Below are 17,107 nucleotides of genomic sequence, written 5' to 3'. Positions count from 1 at the left end.
GGCCAATGTATCCCAGCACATTGTTTACTGCTATATAGAGTATTAGTATCCAAAAATAAAAACCGTGCGGTATGGGCAATCGCAAATAATTTTTACCCCCAGCTGTAATGCAGATAACCAAAAATTTGAACAAAGAAAATTCATTCTCTTAAGTATATAGATAAAATAAAAATCTTTATCAGTTCATCCATAAAACAATCATAGTCAGCAGTAAGGAGCAAATTAAAAAAGGGTGTGTCTCAATCCAGTGTAATATCCCACAAGATATATTGCATAAGAAACTGCACAAATAACCGTATAGTAGATATAAACTCTACATACCGGAACAGAATGAGCATATGATACTAAATGTAGGGATAAACACAAAGAAATACTTAGGATATACTGTACCAAACAATTGGACAACACACCACGTAGTCCCTACACATGTTTAGCGCTTCCTCTGGAGGAAACGCTCCCCTAGTGGAAGCGCTATTGCGAAACACGTGTCTTGGTGCAATCTCAATGTATACCCTATTTAGTTTTGGATATAGAAAATTAAGACAGATAAACCTAAACACATCTTGATTCAACTCCTATTGTTCAGTTAAAAATCCTAGACATGTAGGGCACAGTTTAATGTTTTAAACATTGAATATATCTTGTTACATTTCAATAAATATTAACCCCTTCCCGCACTCTGATGTAACTGTAAGTCATAGAGAGATTACAGGGACCCTACTAATGAAGGAATCCAGGGCTGCCTCCGTAGAACCTGTTAGGAACATGCTAAAAAATGGATAAAAGCAATCAAAAAGTAACATTTACCCCGACATGATACCAAGAAAAAGTACAGTTTGTCCCGCAGAAAGTAAGCCCTAAAACAACTCTGTAAAAAAATAAAATAAACATTTTCTGCCCATTAATACATGTTGATGAGAAAACAAGTGAATTTCTCACACAATTAGTTCTATATTCTGCAAAACAAGTCAACCATAAAAAAAAATCTATATAAATGGGCTATAGCTGTAATAGAATAAAGGTAACATATTATTTTTATTCTACTGTGAACGGATGGAAAAAATTCAAATAATAACCCTAAATTAGAATTAATATTTTTTTAGCCACCACCAAGAAAGAGTTAATAAAATATCATTATTACCATATATATACTCAATATAAGCCAAGTTTTTCAGGACAATTTTTGTGCTGCAAAATCACCACTCGGCTTATACTTATTATTATTATTATATAGAAAAAAAATAAACTGCTGATAACATAGTTTGTGCATGAATAAAGAAGAGGATCGGCCTGGGACGTTGGAATGGTGAGTACTCAGTTTATTTTTTTATGTGCTGGGGGCTGGCTATATACGACATGGGTCTGGCTCATTATACTAAAGGGTCTGGCTGTCTTTATACTAAAGGGGGCTGGCTGGATATATACTAAAGGGGGCTGGCTATATACTACGGGGGGCTGGTTGTATACCACGTGGGTCTGGCTATATACTACAGGGGATGGCTATTTACAGAGGGCTGGTTGGCTATGTACTACAGGGGGCTGGCTATATATTAAAGGGGGCTGGAAATATACCACTGGGGGTTGGTTGGCTATATACTACTTGGGGATTACTCGCTATATACTACTGGGGGCGTGCTGGCTATATACTGGAAAGGCTGTGACCAATGCATTTCCCACTCTAGGCTTATAATCGAGTCAATAGGTTTTCCCAGTTTTGGTGGTAAAATTAGCATCAGCTTATACTTGGGTCGGCTTACACTCAAGTATATATGGTATCTGTTGAATCCACCTAAATGATGTACCTAAAAAGTAACCCCCCATACATTCAAATTACAGAAAAATAAACAATCTATATCCTGTAAATGTGGCAATGCATATCTGCTCTGAATTGCACTCCTTCCGATATATGCCTGGCTGTGTGCCCATACAGCAGTTTACCAACATACCAACACATATGGGGGATCAGCAGTTTTAAAAGAAATTGGGTATCAAACTTTTTGGAGGCTTTCGTCATTTACTACATTGTAGATCGGGTGGTAGGTGTATGAATGGGACGTGAGGATAGCCCTTTTTTGGGCTAATCCTCACGTCCCGGCTATTTTTAAGAAAACTTTAATCGGCGGATATGTAAATTTTTTTAAGCGGCTACTGGGGCATGAAGTAGCCGGACATGAGGCTACACGTTGCGGCTACTCCACACCCCAGTAGCCTCTTCTCTCCGCCTACCATTGCATCTTCGGCGTGCAGCTCTTTGTAGCTGCGCGCCATCGTCTGAGTTCCGGGCATCAGCGCATGCGCAGTAGCTCCGGCCTCGGAGCTGTGGTCGCGCACCCGCAGGCCTGCGTTCTGCGCATGCGCAGAACGCCGGGTATTCGGATGAAAGCGCGCAGCTACAAAGAGCTGCGCGCCGAAGATGCAATGGTAGGCAGAGAGAAGAGGCTACTGGGGCATGGAATAGCCGCGACATGTAGCCTCATGTCCGGCTACTCCATGACCCCCAAAAATTTACATATCCGCCGATTAAAATTTTCTTAAAGATAGCCGGGACGTGAGGATTAGCCCAAAAAAGGGCTATCCTCACGTCCCATTTATCCATCTACCACCCGATCTACCTTTATAGGTAGAATCGTGGTGGTAGGTTCCCTTTAATGTATTGTCTAAAAAGAATTACACTATGTAAATTCCACCTGCATTTTGTTTCAACCCCTGTAAAACAACTAAAGGGTTAACAAACTTCTTAAAGTAGATTTTTCATACATTGAGGGGTGTAGTTTCTAAAATGACATAATTTATGGGGTTTTACTGTTATTTAGGACACTCAAAGTCACTTAAAGCTGTGTAGGTGCTTCTAAATATACGTTTTGGTGATTTTCATAAAAATTTTAAAAATTGCACCCAAAATTCTGAACCCCCTAAAACCCCCTTTTTGACATTTTTGATACATTCCAATTTTTTTCATAACTAAACACAGAAGATATCATTTAAATTCAACTAATTTGAAGTACAATGTTTGATATGTAAACAATTTTAACCAGAGTTTTCCATTTTTCACTCCCGACCTTCAAAAATCTATAACTTTTATAATTTTTATTTTTCCATGTAAAGAGCTGTTTGATGGCTTTTTTTTCTGGGTAACAAATTGCACTTCATAGTGACAGTATTTAATATTCCATGCCATGTACTGGGAAGCAGGAAAAAAAATCCAAACGCAGTAAAATTGGTGAAAAAAAACGCATTTGCAACGTTTTCTTGTGGGCTTGGATTTTATGGCTTTCACTCTTCACCACAAATGACATGTCTACTTCATTCTTTGGGTCGGTGTGATCATGGGGATACCAAAGTTATATATTATTTATGTTTTCATACATTGACAAAAATTAAAATCCTGTACAAAATTTTAAAAAATTACTTTGGTGTACAGAGTGTGAGGAGGTCACAGGTATAATTGGGGAAAAGTTAAAATATAGCTTTTAATGAAAAAACACTTAAAAATACTCCAATGTGTGCATCAGTGTGCGCAGAAGTTAGAGGATAGTGACACACTGTCACAGATGGCTACAACAAAGAAAGTGGAAATGGATATTATGCAATGCTCTGTAGCCAACACACCAAATGACTCTGCCCTGCTTCTACATTTACTTTTTAGTTTGTCCTCCCTATTTGAGGACTTTTGTAAGAATGTACAGGTATCTTTATAGGGTTGTTTGACCTCCATATTTAATCATGTATTGATCTTATGTATGGGGGACCGGTATCTGCTCTACCGTTTGACCTGTGGCCGTTTGTGGATCCTTGCAACTGGCTCGGATCCACTTGTTTATGTGTATTTGTACACTTTTTTAATTGTTTTTAATGCTTTGAGGTATGACATCTCGTTGTTGTGCTTAGTATTAATTGTTTAATAAATTTGATATTTGTTTCAGCCTATACACACCGACTTCTTTCTTGCTTGAATTGTACACTGTCACAGATGGTAATGAAAAGGACTTATTACAGCTCAGAGAGCGCACCACATATATATATATACAGAATATCATATGGTGCAGGTTAGCTCAGTGGCCAATTGGCAGGTTCATTTACAGCGTATAGAGATTACTCCAGTTGTCTTATAGACTCAGTTGATAACAGGTTAAACAACTACGGAGGTTACTCTATCTCCCTGCTCTTATAGGAGTCCTAGTGTGCTACATTAAACATATGTCCTATCTTCTCATCTCTCCACCTCTACGCGTTTCGCCCCTGATAGTGGGGCTCGTCAGGAGAACCGTAGAGGATAAGACTAAATAGAATGATAGTTTATATTCATTCGGGACACAGAAAATAATAAAGACGCCGGCGTTCTGATGATGGGCGCCGGCGTGTGATAGTTGTAGCCTCCAGCGCGGCGGATCAACTGGAGTATAAGTCCTGGAGACTCCGCCTTGTGTACAGAGTGTGAGAGTGAGTGTGGGTGGTGTCATTATTTTTTTCTTTTGATGATGTTTTCAATTCTTCTATTTTTAGGACAGTACAGCCTTTTGCTAATTTTTTACAGAATGTTTTATATTTTTCAAAATAAGTGCCATTTTCTACTTTGAGCACTACTTTCGCCGTTAAACACAGTGAAAAAAACATTATTATATTTTGATAGATATGGCATTTTGGGATATCTAACATGTTTATGATTTTTACTGTTTATTTATATTAATATGACTTCAAGGAAAAGGGGGGTGATTTGAACTTTTTAATTTTGAGGTTTTTTTAATATAAACTTTTTAAAATTTTTTTACTATTTTTCAGACCCCTAGGGCAGTGATGGCAAACCTTTTAGAGAGTGTCAAAACTACTACCAAAATCCACTTATTTATCGTCAAGTGCCAACATCACAATTTAAGCAGAAACTAATTGCTATCTGTACGTCCACAACTTTCAATCGCATATGGTCCCTGAAGCCAACAATACTGTTAAAAGACAGAGGGCAAATTTGGACAATCATTGTAGCCTCTCTCCAGGGTGTCAATGTAAAGGAAGAATCATAGGATCAGACGGAGAACCTTTAAATATAATTCAGCTCTGTTCACACCTTCTCACTCTTCCTGCAGTTCCAAACAACCACGGATACGTTACTTGTAAATAGCCCTGAGAGCAGCATCTATTAAGTTTCCTGGGACTGCAGGAAGATTCTCTGAGTCATGTCTGCTGAACTCTGTGCTAGGAAGATGGCCTGGGTGCCCACAGAAAGCTCTCTGAGCGCCATCTTTGGCACCCGTGCCATAGGTTAGCCAACACTGCCCTAGGGTACTTTACCCCTAGGATGTCTGATTTATCCTGAACCTAAGTATGTGCAGTGTCCAAAGTGGGACTTAGGATTAAGGGAAGGAGTACTTTTTTGGATCCAGCAACAAATAGATAAGTGCATTTACATTTTTTTTCTGATATTCATTTGTGTGGGTTTAATTGCAACCAAGTAGATCTGAAGGTATTTTACTTGAATAATCTGTATATTGTGTGGGGGTATAGTGCTGGTTAAGTCTTCACCTTGCTTATCTAGACAGTATAGCAAAGATGCTGCCTTATTAATAATGGGGTGTGGCTATCTAATTAGCAGCCTTTATATACTTCTGTGGTCAGTTTGTTTGGTGGTTTGCAAATCTTGTTGCAGTCAACACAGCAGATTTTTGTGGCAAATAATGTTTTATGAGCATCAGAAAAGTGAGTGTGCAATGATCCTAAGTGAATGCAGTGTCCAAAGTGGAATTTAGGATTAAGGGAATTAAGTTTTAGGGACTGTAGCAGGTAACTGCTGTATTTTTGTATTACTTTACTTTTAAAATCTTCTTTTCTTCCATATTTCTCTTGCATTCTTGCATTAGCACGATGGATTCCATAAGTGGCATTGCTACACAGTGTACATCCTGGGCCATGTATGCTTTCCTTGAACAGCCATTTGAGGGGGAATACTGCTTTGTGGGATGTGTGAAAATTGCCCAGATTCTGGATCTAAATGAGCATGTTTAAGGCTGCGGGCAATTGACAATATGGAGTGAAGTTTGCTGCTCCTGGAGCACAAACTCTCTGAGGATGATAGGTGCGGGGATGTAAGTATGGAGGTGCAGAGTGAGGGGGCAGCTAGTTGGGTAACATGTAGAAGGCGGGGTAGAGGGAAAAGTTGCAGGGAGTCTAGTTCTGATCTGGTGCACCCCAAAAAGTTTGTCAGGCTGGCGGATGAGGGGAATATCAGCTCTGGGGTAGCAATGCAGCAAGATATGACATCTAGCAACCAGGGACCTGTCTGCTCCAGTAAGAAGGATAATTGGAGCACAGGCAAGGTCAGACAGGTGTTAGGAGTGAGAGATTCGATTATTAGGGAAACAGAGAGGGAAATCAGTCACAAAGACTGTGCACCGGACAGTTTGTTGTTTGCCGGGTGCTCGGGCTCGGTATGTTGACAAATTACTGGGAGGGGCTGGTGAGGAACCAGCGTTCATGGTCCACATTGGCACTAATGACAAAGTAAGAGGTAAGTGGAAGGTCCTTAAAAATGATTTCAGGGATTTAGGCCATAAGCTCAGGGCAAGGACCTCAAAAGTAGTTTTCTGCGAAATACTACCTGTACCATGTGCCACACCAGAAAGGCAGTGGGATATCAGGGAGGTAAATAAGTGGCTCAAAAGTTGGTGTAGGAAGAAAGGATTTGGGTTCATGGAGAACTGGGCTGACTTTTCTGTCGGCTATAGGCTCTACAGTAGGGATGGACTGCACCTCAATTGGGAGGCTGCAACTGTTTTGGGGGAAAAAATGGCTAGAAGGTTGGAGGAGTGTTTAAACTAAAGACCTGGGGGGAGGGCAACGACATTTGTGCAGGGCAAAACGACAGTGTAGACAGAGAGCTGGGAAGATTCATAGTCCATGGGGGAGGAAGGGGGGCTGTATTAAGATTGAGGAATAAGAACAAAAGGAATAGGGATAGGGAAAACCATATAAAGTGTATGAACACAAATGTCCCTGGACAAAACCATAAATAAACCAATAATTCTTCTCATGAATAGCATCTCTTGTTTGCACACTGCAGTGCTTTCTGCTTTCTGCACCTCCCCCCTACAAGACCAGTTCAGACACAGGCACCTCCTGCTGCCAAACAGCAGTGTGCAGAGACTTACTCGACTAGCTACAGACAGAGAAGGTCTTTATCCAGGGGATGGGGATATCGCAGAGCTGACTCTGTGTTAATTGATTAGGTGAGTGAGCAGAGCTGAGACTGTCATTATATTTTATATCCATCTCATGGATCATATCATCTCTCATCTCTGATCTGTCTCATCTCTATTTTGCCATGTGTCAGATACTATAATGTTTAGAAGCTAAAAAAAAGAAGCTAAGTGTAGATAAACCTGTACCCTGATACTCTAAGCACATTGTTTTTTTAAACCACATCCACTACAAAAGTAAAAAATATTACACATCCTGCATAACCATGTTCCCCTTGCTACCTTATCATAGCTAGTACCTCAATGCGCCCATCTTAACATAACCTGCACTTATTCACTTCACAGCCTGCACCACATATCTTCTTCTTTCCCCTTCCGGCACACCATGCCCCCTCTTTCTCACAGCCTGCCCCTCTATGTTTTTTTTTTATCTCACATCCACATCCTCCTTTTTCTACAGCCTGTGCCACTCTGTTCCCCTATTTTTCAGCCTGATCCTCTACAGAACAGACAAAAAGTTTGGACACACCTTCTCATTCAAAGGGTTTTCTGTATTTTCATGACTTTAAAAATTGTAGATTCACACTGAAGGCATCAAAACAATGAATTAGCAGATGTGGAATTATTAACTTAAAGTGGTATTTCCTTGAAGACAATTTCTTAAATGTACTCAGGATAACAAAAATAACACATTCTCTCATTCACTTTTAATAACAAAAATACAGAATTTCACAGCCTGTCTCTATCAGTCCTGGTGTACACAATTTCAGTTGCCCCTAGACACAACGCTGTAGCTTCTGATTTAGGGTCGGGACTCCATCTTGAATTTCTGTGTGACGACCGTGGAGCTGAGTTTCTCTCTCTCTCTGCATCCTGCACTCTAGCCCCACCCCTGCTGTCCAGGACGGAGCTTACGTAAGGATACACAGACCCTGAATTCCTGCTGGGAGCCGCATGAGGAGAACTACAAGCTACAGACTGATAAGTTCCTTATCCAGGGGGTACAGCAGATCTAGTGTTTTGTGGAATAGGAGAGATGTAAGAGAGCTGTCTGTCATTGTGTGCAATAGGCATCTCATGGATCATCATCTTTGATCTGTCTCATTTCTCTTGCTATATATCAGATACTAGTACAATGTTCAGGAAGTAAATGAAAGTGTATGTAAACTTGTACCCTGATAATCTCACCACCTTGTCATCTCACAGAACTAGATGGCTCACACCCTGGAATTTTTTGCACTGACCATCTCTGAGTGATAAGAGCTGAAACAGCAATAAAACTTAGTAAAATTGTGAAGTAAAGGGTTAAAAATTATCTTTATTGTGTTGACATCACTAGGGGATTGAAATTTGAGAATTTTCTTTCATGGGAAAACCCATTTAACAAAAAAGTGTGAAACAACTGAAAATATGTCTTATATTCTAGGTTCTTCAAAGTAGCCACCTTTTGCTTTGATTACTGCTTTGCACATGCTTGGCATTGTCTTGATGAGCCTCAAGAGGTCCAAGAGATTCAAGAGTCTCCAGAAAAGGTTTTCACATTACAGGAGGGCGTTGTCAGGTTTAGTAAGTGGGATTTGTTGCCTTATAAATGAAATTGGGACCATCAGTTGTGCACAAGTCAGGTGGATACACAGCTGATAGTCCTCCTAGAATTAGAATTTGTATTATGGCTAGAAAAAAGCAGCTAAGTAAAGGGAAACAAGTGGCCATCATTACTTTAAGAAATGAAGGTCATTTAGTCCGAAAAATTGGGAAAACTTTGAAAGTGTCCCCAAGTGCAGTTGCAAAAACCATCAAGAAACTGGCTCACATGAGGACCACCTCACCAGCCTCAGAAATCTTTGGGAACTCCTTCAATACTGTTGGAAGACCATTTCAGGTGTATACCTCTTAAAGCTCATCAAGAGAATGCCAAGAGTGTGCAAAGTAGTAATCAAAGTAAAATGTGGCTACTTTTAAGAACCTAGAATATAAGACATGATTTCAGTTGTTTCACACTTCTTTGTTAAGCATATAAGTCCACATGTCAATTCATAGTTTTGATGCCTTCAGTGTGAATCTACAATCTTTAGTCATGAAAATACAGAAAACTCTTTGAATGAGAAGGAGTGTCCAAACTTTTGGTCTCTATTGTATGTCTCCCTATTTTTTCAGCTTGCACATCTCTTCTCCAGCCTGCATCCCCATGTTCCCTTTTTTCCTGTTTGCTGCTCTATGTCCCTTCTTTTTAAAGGCTATATGCCCACGTACTTCGCAATTTTACAACATATTGACATGTACTCCTTGCTTGACATACACTCCCAAACAGCAAGTAGATCTACCTTGAAACGTTTCTACCATACTCAGTGAGTAACTATTCTCTGTTTTGTAAAAATAATTTTTGTTGTGAAGGTATTATATTATTATATTGGATATATATATATATATATATATATATATATATATATATATATATATATATATATATATATAATATATATATACAAACAATAAAAAGCACTGTTTGCTGTGTCATTTGCATTAAGAAACCATTACTCCTGAACATGCCCAAGAGGGTGTATATAATATAAAAATTGAGATGTATTGCATCCTGTCCTGGATATAACTCACATAGCTCTACAGACCTAGCATGACCTACTGATAGACCCAACTAATGAACGAGAAGAGAATAAGTAGTTCTTGTGGCAACTTTATAGTTGGGATTATTTTCCATGCCTCGAAATACAAAGAGCACAAAACAACAAGTGACAATGTCTGAAGCCACCAGTGGCATCACTGGTTTTGTAGGTAAAATTGGCAGGTAACTACTGTACAGTTAAGAATATATTTAATGTCACAATATTATATACGAAATATCAAATGAAATAAAACATAAATCTACTGATTTGGACTTGAAAAGTATTTCTAATGTACTCAATTTATTTTTAATGTCTCCATAGGCACAGTCTGTCTATTCCTCGTCCTCATTCCTGGCACTCGTCCAAGTTACTGGAGAACCAACCGAATCCCAGCATGATGCAAATATCTCAGGGGACGATAGGATCTCCATGGCACCAGGCTTACCATTCAAGGTGAGAAAAATGTATTATATTGTAACTATTCACACAAGACCTGCACATTGTAAAATTTTATTGCACAAATATTATTTTTAAGTTAAACGAGTTGAGATTTTTCGTATATATTAGTTGTAAATGATGTACAGGAGTCATAGTTTTCAGACATTTAAAATGTCTCCAAGGGACATCAGTGGCTGTTAGTGTTACTTGTTAATTGATGGGTTATATCTGCTTCATCTAAGAGAATAGGGCTGCTATTTAGTGCCAGAGGCAGTACATGGCATGGTCACCCTACATGCTTCTGTAGATTTCAGGGCTAGCTTTGGAGAATTACCATGTGTACTGTCAGCTTAATTGAAATAAACAATTTTCAGAAGTGAATTAGCATCAAAAAGGCTGTGGTCATTAAAACAACCATTATTGCCTTTTGGAAAGAAAGCTCTATAATCATAATTATTTTTAGCAATAAGGAGGTTACAATTATGCTTTAGCTTTCTTCTATTGCACTGAAATAGGCCAAACATATGGGGAAAAAGACACTAAGCTAAATCTGCAAAATGCATGCGTATATTGCATTAAAAAGTGGGTGCATAAACATAAACTATAATACGGTAAACTTCAGTGTACAGTAGTAGGTGGTCTTCTCAAAGAGGTGCTACTAAGCCTACTAAAATCTTCTATCATGCTTACAGATTTTTTATTTTTTTTTAAATTGTATTGAGTAGTTTGTCACACATACAAACCAACACAAAAGATTAACCTTGTTAAACAACACAAAAACAAGCCAGGAAAATCATGTCTGACATAATAAATCATAACTTCGCTGATCTGGTGTTCATACTAATTTTCCAAAATTAGCGCACATATATTTGCTAATATCCACAGTACCATCCAGTGGTATCATGTCATATCAATATCTAAACCAAGGGGGTGGAAGACTACAAAAGAAAGAAGAAAGAAGAAAAAAAACTGCTTACAGATTTATTCCATGGCCCAGTTATTTGGGAAATAGTGTGCATATTTGTTTCTAACAATTGACCTGTGCATTTATACAGCCAGTCAGCCAACAAAGGACTAAACAACAAACTGTTGAGGTAAAATAGTGATCATGGTGGTTTGATGTACTATCCATCATCCTGCCAGATCAATGGGATGTGTAATAGGGCTCTTAGCTAAGGCCTAAAGATGTATCAGACAAGGCAAGGAAAGGTGTGAACATATCCCGAATGGCATTACCAACAGTATTGCCCTGATGGCAGCCCTGAAAAAGGCACAGCCAACACTATTTGGTGGGGTGACTCAGGTTTTTTTTAGATTTCTTCAACTTCCGCACGCCAACAATTCGGTTGTTAAGAAATGTAGCTTCACTTTGTGTATGGATGCAGGTATATAATTTTTTTTTTTTTTTTATAAATTTTATTTAAAGAAAAAGAAAGCATCACAGTTCAGAGAAACAACACTGACAATCATAAACATGCCATGATTAACATCTGGTGTGACAGGTGAACACTTATTTTCCTTTACAAGCAGTTAGTAAAATAAATGGTTAACTCTTTGGGTGTAGTGCTGCACACTTAACTTTAACCCCAGGGCCGATTCCAGCTTTTTGGCTGCCTGAGGCGAAACTTGAAAATGCTGCCCCCACCCCCCCATGGACCCAATGATGCTACCTTACACACAAGTAGTCAGTCTGTGGCAGACAAAAGCGAATTCTTCTTTAAAATATCACACCAAATTATGTGATACACAGTATTCCATATAAGGACACCCAGTTTAATTAAAATCCAGCACCGATATACAGATCCCCCATAGAGTGCATGAAGTGCTACACTCTTACACATATTAATACACTCACATATTTATGTAGCCATATATATTTATACACTCATACATACATTATAAACAAACTCATAAAGTATATACACACACAAAATATGTACACATCATACATTTATACACATCATATACACATTCTGTATAACACATATACATTATAAACATTATAGCATATAAATATATACTTGGACATAAAGTATATATAAACACCCTACAGTATATACACAAACATACAGTATAAACACAATATATACACACATACTATATATAAATACTGTAGTATATGCACATATACAATATATAGACATCATACATATAATATACACTCACCGGCCACTTTATTAGGTACACCATGCTAGTAACGGGTTGGACCCCCTTTTGCCTTCAGAACTGCCTCAATTCTTCGTGGCATAGATTCAACAAGGTGCTGGAAGCATTCCTCAGAGATTTTGGTCCATATTGACATGATGGCATCACACAGTTGCCGCAGATTTGTCGGCTTCACATCCATGATGCGAATCTCCCGTTCCACCACAATCCCAAAGATGCTCTATTGGATTGAGATCTGGTGACTGTGGAGGCCATTTGAGTACAGTGAACTCATTGTCATGTTCAAGAAACCAGTCTGAGATGATTCCAGCTTTATGACATGGCGCATTATCCTGCTGAAAGTAGCCATCAGATGTTGGGTACATTGTGGTCATAAAGGGATGGACATGGTCAGCAACAATACTCAGGTAGGCTGTGGTGTTGCAACGATGCTCAATTGGTACCATGGGGCCCAAAGAGTGCCAAGAAAATATTCCCCACACCATGACACCACCACCACCAGCCTGAACCGTTGATACAAGGCAGGATGGATCCATGCTTTCATGTTGTTGACGCTAAATTCCTACCCTACCATCCGAATGTCGCAGCATAAATCGAGACTCATCAGACCAGGCAACTTTTTTCCAATCTTCTACTGTCCAATTTCGATGACCTTGTGCAAATTGTAGCCTCAGTTTCCTGTTCTTAGCTGAAAAGAGTGGCACCCGGTGTGGTCTTCTGCTGCTGTAGCGCATCTGCCTCAAAGTTCGACGTACTGTGCGTTCAGAGATGCTCTTCTGCCTACCTTGGTTGTAACGGGTGGCGATTTGAGTCACTGTTGCCTTTCTATCGGCTCGAACCAGTCTGCCCATTCTCCTCTGACCTCTGCCATCAACAAGGCATTTCCACCCACAGAACTGCCGCTCACTGGATGTTTTTTCTTTTTCGGACCATTTTCTGTAAACCCTAGAGATGGTTGTGCGTGAAAATCCCAGTAGATCAGCAGTTTCTGAAATACTCAGACCAGCCCTTCTGGCACCAACAACCATGCCACGTTCAAAGGCACTCAAATCACCTTTCTTCCCCATACTGATGCTCGGTTTGAACTGCAGGAGATTGTCTTGACCATGTCTACATGCCTAAATGCACTGAGTTGCCGCCATGTGATTGGCTGATTACAAATGAAGTGTTAACGAGCAGTTGGACAGGTGTACCTAATAAAGTGGCCGGTGAGTGTATACATACCATACATCATATACACACAGTTTATATACATCATGCACACATACATATAGTATGTACACACCATACACAGACACCATATATACTCATACAGCATATACACACACAAAGCATAAACACACATACACACCATAAACACACACATATAAAAAACAGTATATACATACATCAGTGCCTCCTGACTGATCAGCCGATCTTCAATTGTGTCCCCAAGATGGTGCAGCTCTTTGGCTGACATTTGCTGCACTCTGTGCTGCTAGGGCTGCTGCTGTTCCTTGAGTCTATGGCTGATCAGCAGCCCTGTGTACAGATGGTGGGGACGACCCAGTGTGGGCTGCTTCTGTGTGAGCATCGCGGGGATCCGACGGAGGAGCAGCTCTTGTGTTACCTGATGCATGGCCTGAGCCTCCTCCATGAGTTTGAAGGGGATTGTTATCTACCTCTGCCAAAGCCGGCGCGGAGACCAGAGATTGTACGCAGCTACTGCCTTCTCCCGCCGAATGCTCTGTGCCAGGACGCAGGCGGCGTGACATCATCACACGCCGCCTGGGTCCTCCAGAGCAACAGAGTGGCGCAGCCTAACAGGCCTGCGCCGCTCTGTATATTAATCGCGTCTGTGTTCTTAAAGAAGCAGACGCGATTAATATCATGGTTGGTGATTCGGGCGGCAATGGGCACCTGAATCACCCTCATTTTATTCCCCCAAGATGCTGCTCCCATCAGGACTCAGACATCTGCCGCCTGAGGCGAGATTTTCATCTCGCCTCATGACAGGTACGGCCCTGTTTAACCCTCTCGGAGCTAAAACAACGGTCCAGGACTGATCCAGAAGTCCCTATGTTAAAATATAAAGAGATAGAAATAAAAATATATAGATTTTTACTCGTACTCATATCTGGAGAATCTGTGGATTTGTGCTGTGAGCAGAACGGAGGACAAACGAGAACAATTATTGTGAACGTTTGGAGTGAAAACCTCTGTGAACGTCTGGAGCTCCGGTCACATAAGAAATCTATATATTTTTATTTCTATCTCTTTATATAGTAATCTAAATGGTATACATGTTGCCGTGGTAGATCTGATGGAAGTTGAACGTTATATAACATGTAACAAATAAAAACATAACCAAGAACAACCTGTGTCAGTAGGGAGTCTAATTGACTAATTATGTACTTAGGTGTGATGTGCTGTCTGCTTCTTAGCCGAATGTTCTGTTAGGCGAGATAATTCTAATATCTTTGGTGCCAAACTGAATTTAGGGAATTATTGTCATGATTCCCTAGGGTACAGAGAAGGGGCTGTTAATCCAGCTCTGCCAGGGGTCTAAATATAAGTTATGTTTGTTAGTTTGAAGTGATATTATTTTCTCAAATGTGTTTGTAGTGTTTATGGTGTCAAGAACTTCCTTGAAGGGAGGGGCGGCCACTTCGGCACTGAATACGGTGATCTCTCATTTATATAGATATATAATTTGCTGGTTTGCAAAGGGGGTAGTATATCCATCTAAGAAAAAGTGGCACGACCAAGTGGCAGTAATGTCTAGTGAAGATTGGGAAAAGTGCTATAGGGGTATCGGGTTGTAATCCCTATCCTGGAATCATAGAATGTTACAATTTAATTTGTTCAATTATATTATTCCCCTTATGGATTATTGAGGATGAAACTGAAGGAGAACACTAGGTGCTGGAGGTGCCTCCTGGAAAATGCAGATTTCCCACATGTAGCATTTGGTTGCCAAAAATTAAATAACTATTGGGGTAAGGTATTTCAATTTATGGAAGACACCTTTAAAGTGAAAAAAAAGAAAAGAAAAAAGGCACAGCGTGATTTTAGGAAACTATTGGTGCTGGCTTGTTAAAATGTTTCCATTTTGTTTTTAGATAGACATACACAGGTTTTTGCACTAAATAGATGTTTTTTAACCCCTTAATGACTTGGCCCTTTTTAGTTTTTTCACTTCCATTTTTCACTCACCACCTACAAAAATCTATAACTTTTTTATTTTTACACATAAGGAGCTGTGTGACAGCATAATTTTTGCGTAACAAATTGCACTTCATAGTGACAGTATTTAAAATTCCATGCTGTGTACTATACAGGCAGTCCCCGGGTTACGTACAAGATAGGGTCTGTAGGTTTGTTCTTAAGTTGAGTTTGTATGTAAGTTGGAACTGTATATTTTATCATTGTAATCCCAGCCAGAACTTTTTTGGTCTCTGGGACAATTGGATTTTAAAAATGTTGGGTTGTCATAAGAATCAATATTAAGACTAAAGCTTCATTACAGACACATTTGATAACTGTTTCATCTGTTTATTGTAGCCTAGGACTAAAGTACAGTAATTACCAACATCCAGAGGTCCGTTTGTAACTATGGGTCGTATGTAAGTCGAGTGTTCTTAAGTAGGGGACCGCCTTTACTGGGAAGTGGGCAAAAAATTCCAAATGTAGTGGAAATGGTGAAAAAACGCATTTGCGCTGTTTTCTTGTGGGCTTGGATATTATAGCTTTCACTATGCACTATGTGCCACAAATGACATGTCTACTTTATTTTTTGGGTTGGTGCGATCACGGGGATACCAAATTTGTATCAGTTTTGTAATGTTTTCATACAAAAATTAAAACCTCCTGTACACATTTTTTTTTTATTTTGCCATCTTCTGGCGCCAATAGCTTTTTCATACTTTGGTGACGGAGCTGTGGGTGTTGTCATTTTTTGCAACTTTTGATGGTGTTTTCATTGTTGTAATTTTTAGGACTGTGCAACCTTTTGATCACTTTTTTTTATATTTTTCAAAATGGCAAAATGACTTTTGGCGCTGTTTTAACTTACGGGGTAAAACGCAGTGCAAAACCGTTATTATATTTTGATAGATCGGGCATTTTCTGATGCTGCGATACCTAATGTGTTTATGATTTTTACTGTTTATTAATATTTACATCAGTTCTATGAAAAGGGGGGTGATTTGAATTTTTAGGTTTTTTTATTATTATTTTTTTTTAACTTTTTTTTTATTTTTACTTTTACTATTTTTCAGACTCCCTAGGGTACTTTAACCCTAGGTTGTCTGCAGTATGGCAGTATATGGGGATTTTCCTCCTCATTCATTACAATGTGCTTATAGCACATTTTAATGAATGGGTTAAAACGAGACAGCCTCGGGTCTTCAGAAGACCCGAGACTGTCATGGCGACGGATTGCCGCTCCCCATGTGCCGGCATCTTTTTGAAGCCACCGGCAGCTAGCACCGATCACGGGTGTTACCGGTAAGCCGTTGCTGCAATATGCAGCAAAGACTTACCGGCTATGGAGAGGGCTCGGCCTGCGAGCCCACTCCATGTACCGGGACCCGGCTCGCACCGTACTAGATTTCCCTATGGATATGCTGCAAAATTGCTGCATTTTTCACTTAATTTATTGCATATACACTAAGAAAAAGCATCTGACCAAGGTGCAGGCTGTGATAGGCTCTG

General features: G+C 39.6%; 1 protein-coding gene across 6 annotated transcripts in view; it reads left to right on the top strand.

Moving 5' to 3' along the window:
- The window catches only part of SHROOM3 (shroom family member 3), a 236,223-nt gene that overhangs the window by 180,698 nt on the left and 38,418 nt on the right, over positions 1–17,107 (top strand). For all 6 annotated transcript variants that reach the window (XM_072115744.1, XM_072115762.1, XM_072115779.1 and 3 more), the window contains one exon: positions 10,130–10,261. In XM_072115744.1, coding sequence (XP_071971845.1) covers positions 10,130–10,261 — 132 coding nt within the window. The remainder of the gene's footprint in view (positions 1–10,129; positions 10,262–17,107) is intronic.

This window comes from Engystomops pustulosus, chromosome 1 (genome assembly GCF_040894005.1).
Source record: "Engystomops pustulosus chromosome 1, aEngPut4.maternal, whole genome shotgun sequence".
NCBI classification, from domain to species: Eukaryota; Metazoa; Chordata; class Amphibia; order Anura; family Leptodactylidae; genus Engystomops; species Engystomops pustulosus.
This window is presented reverse-complemented; position numbering and strand designations above follow the sequence as displayed.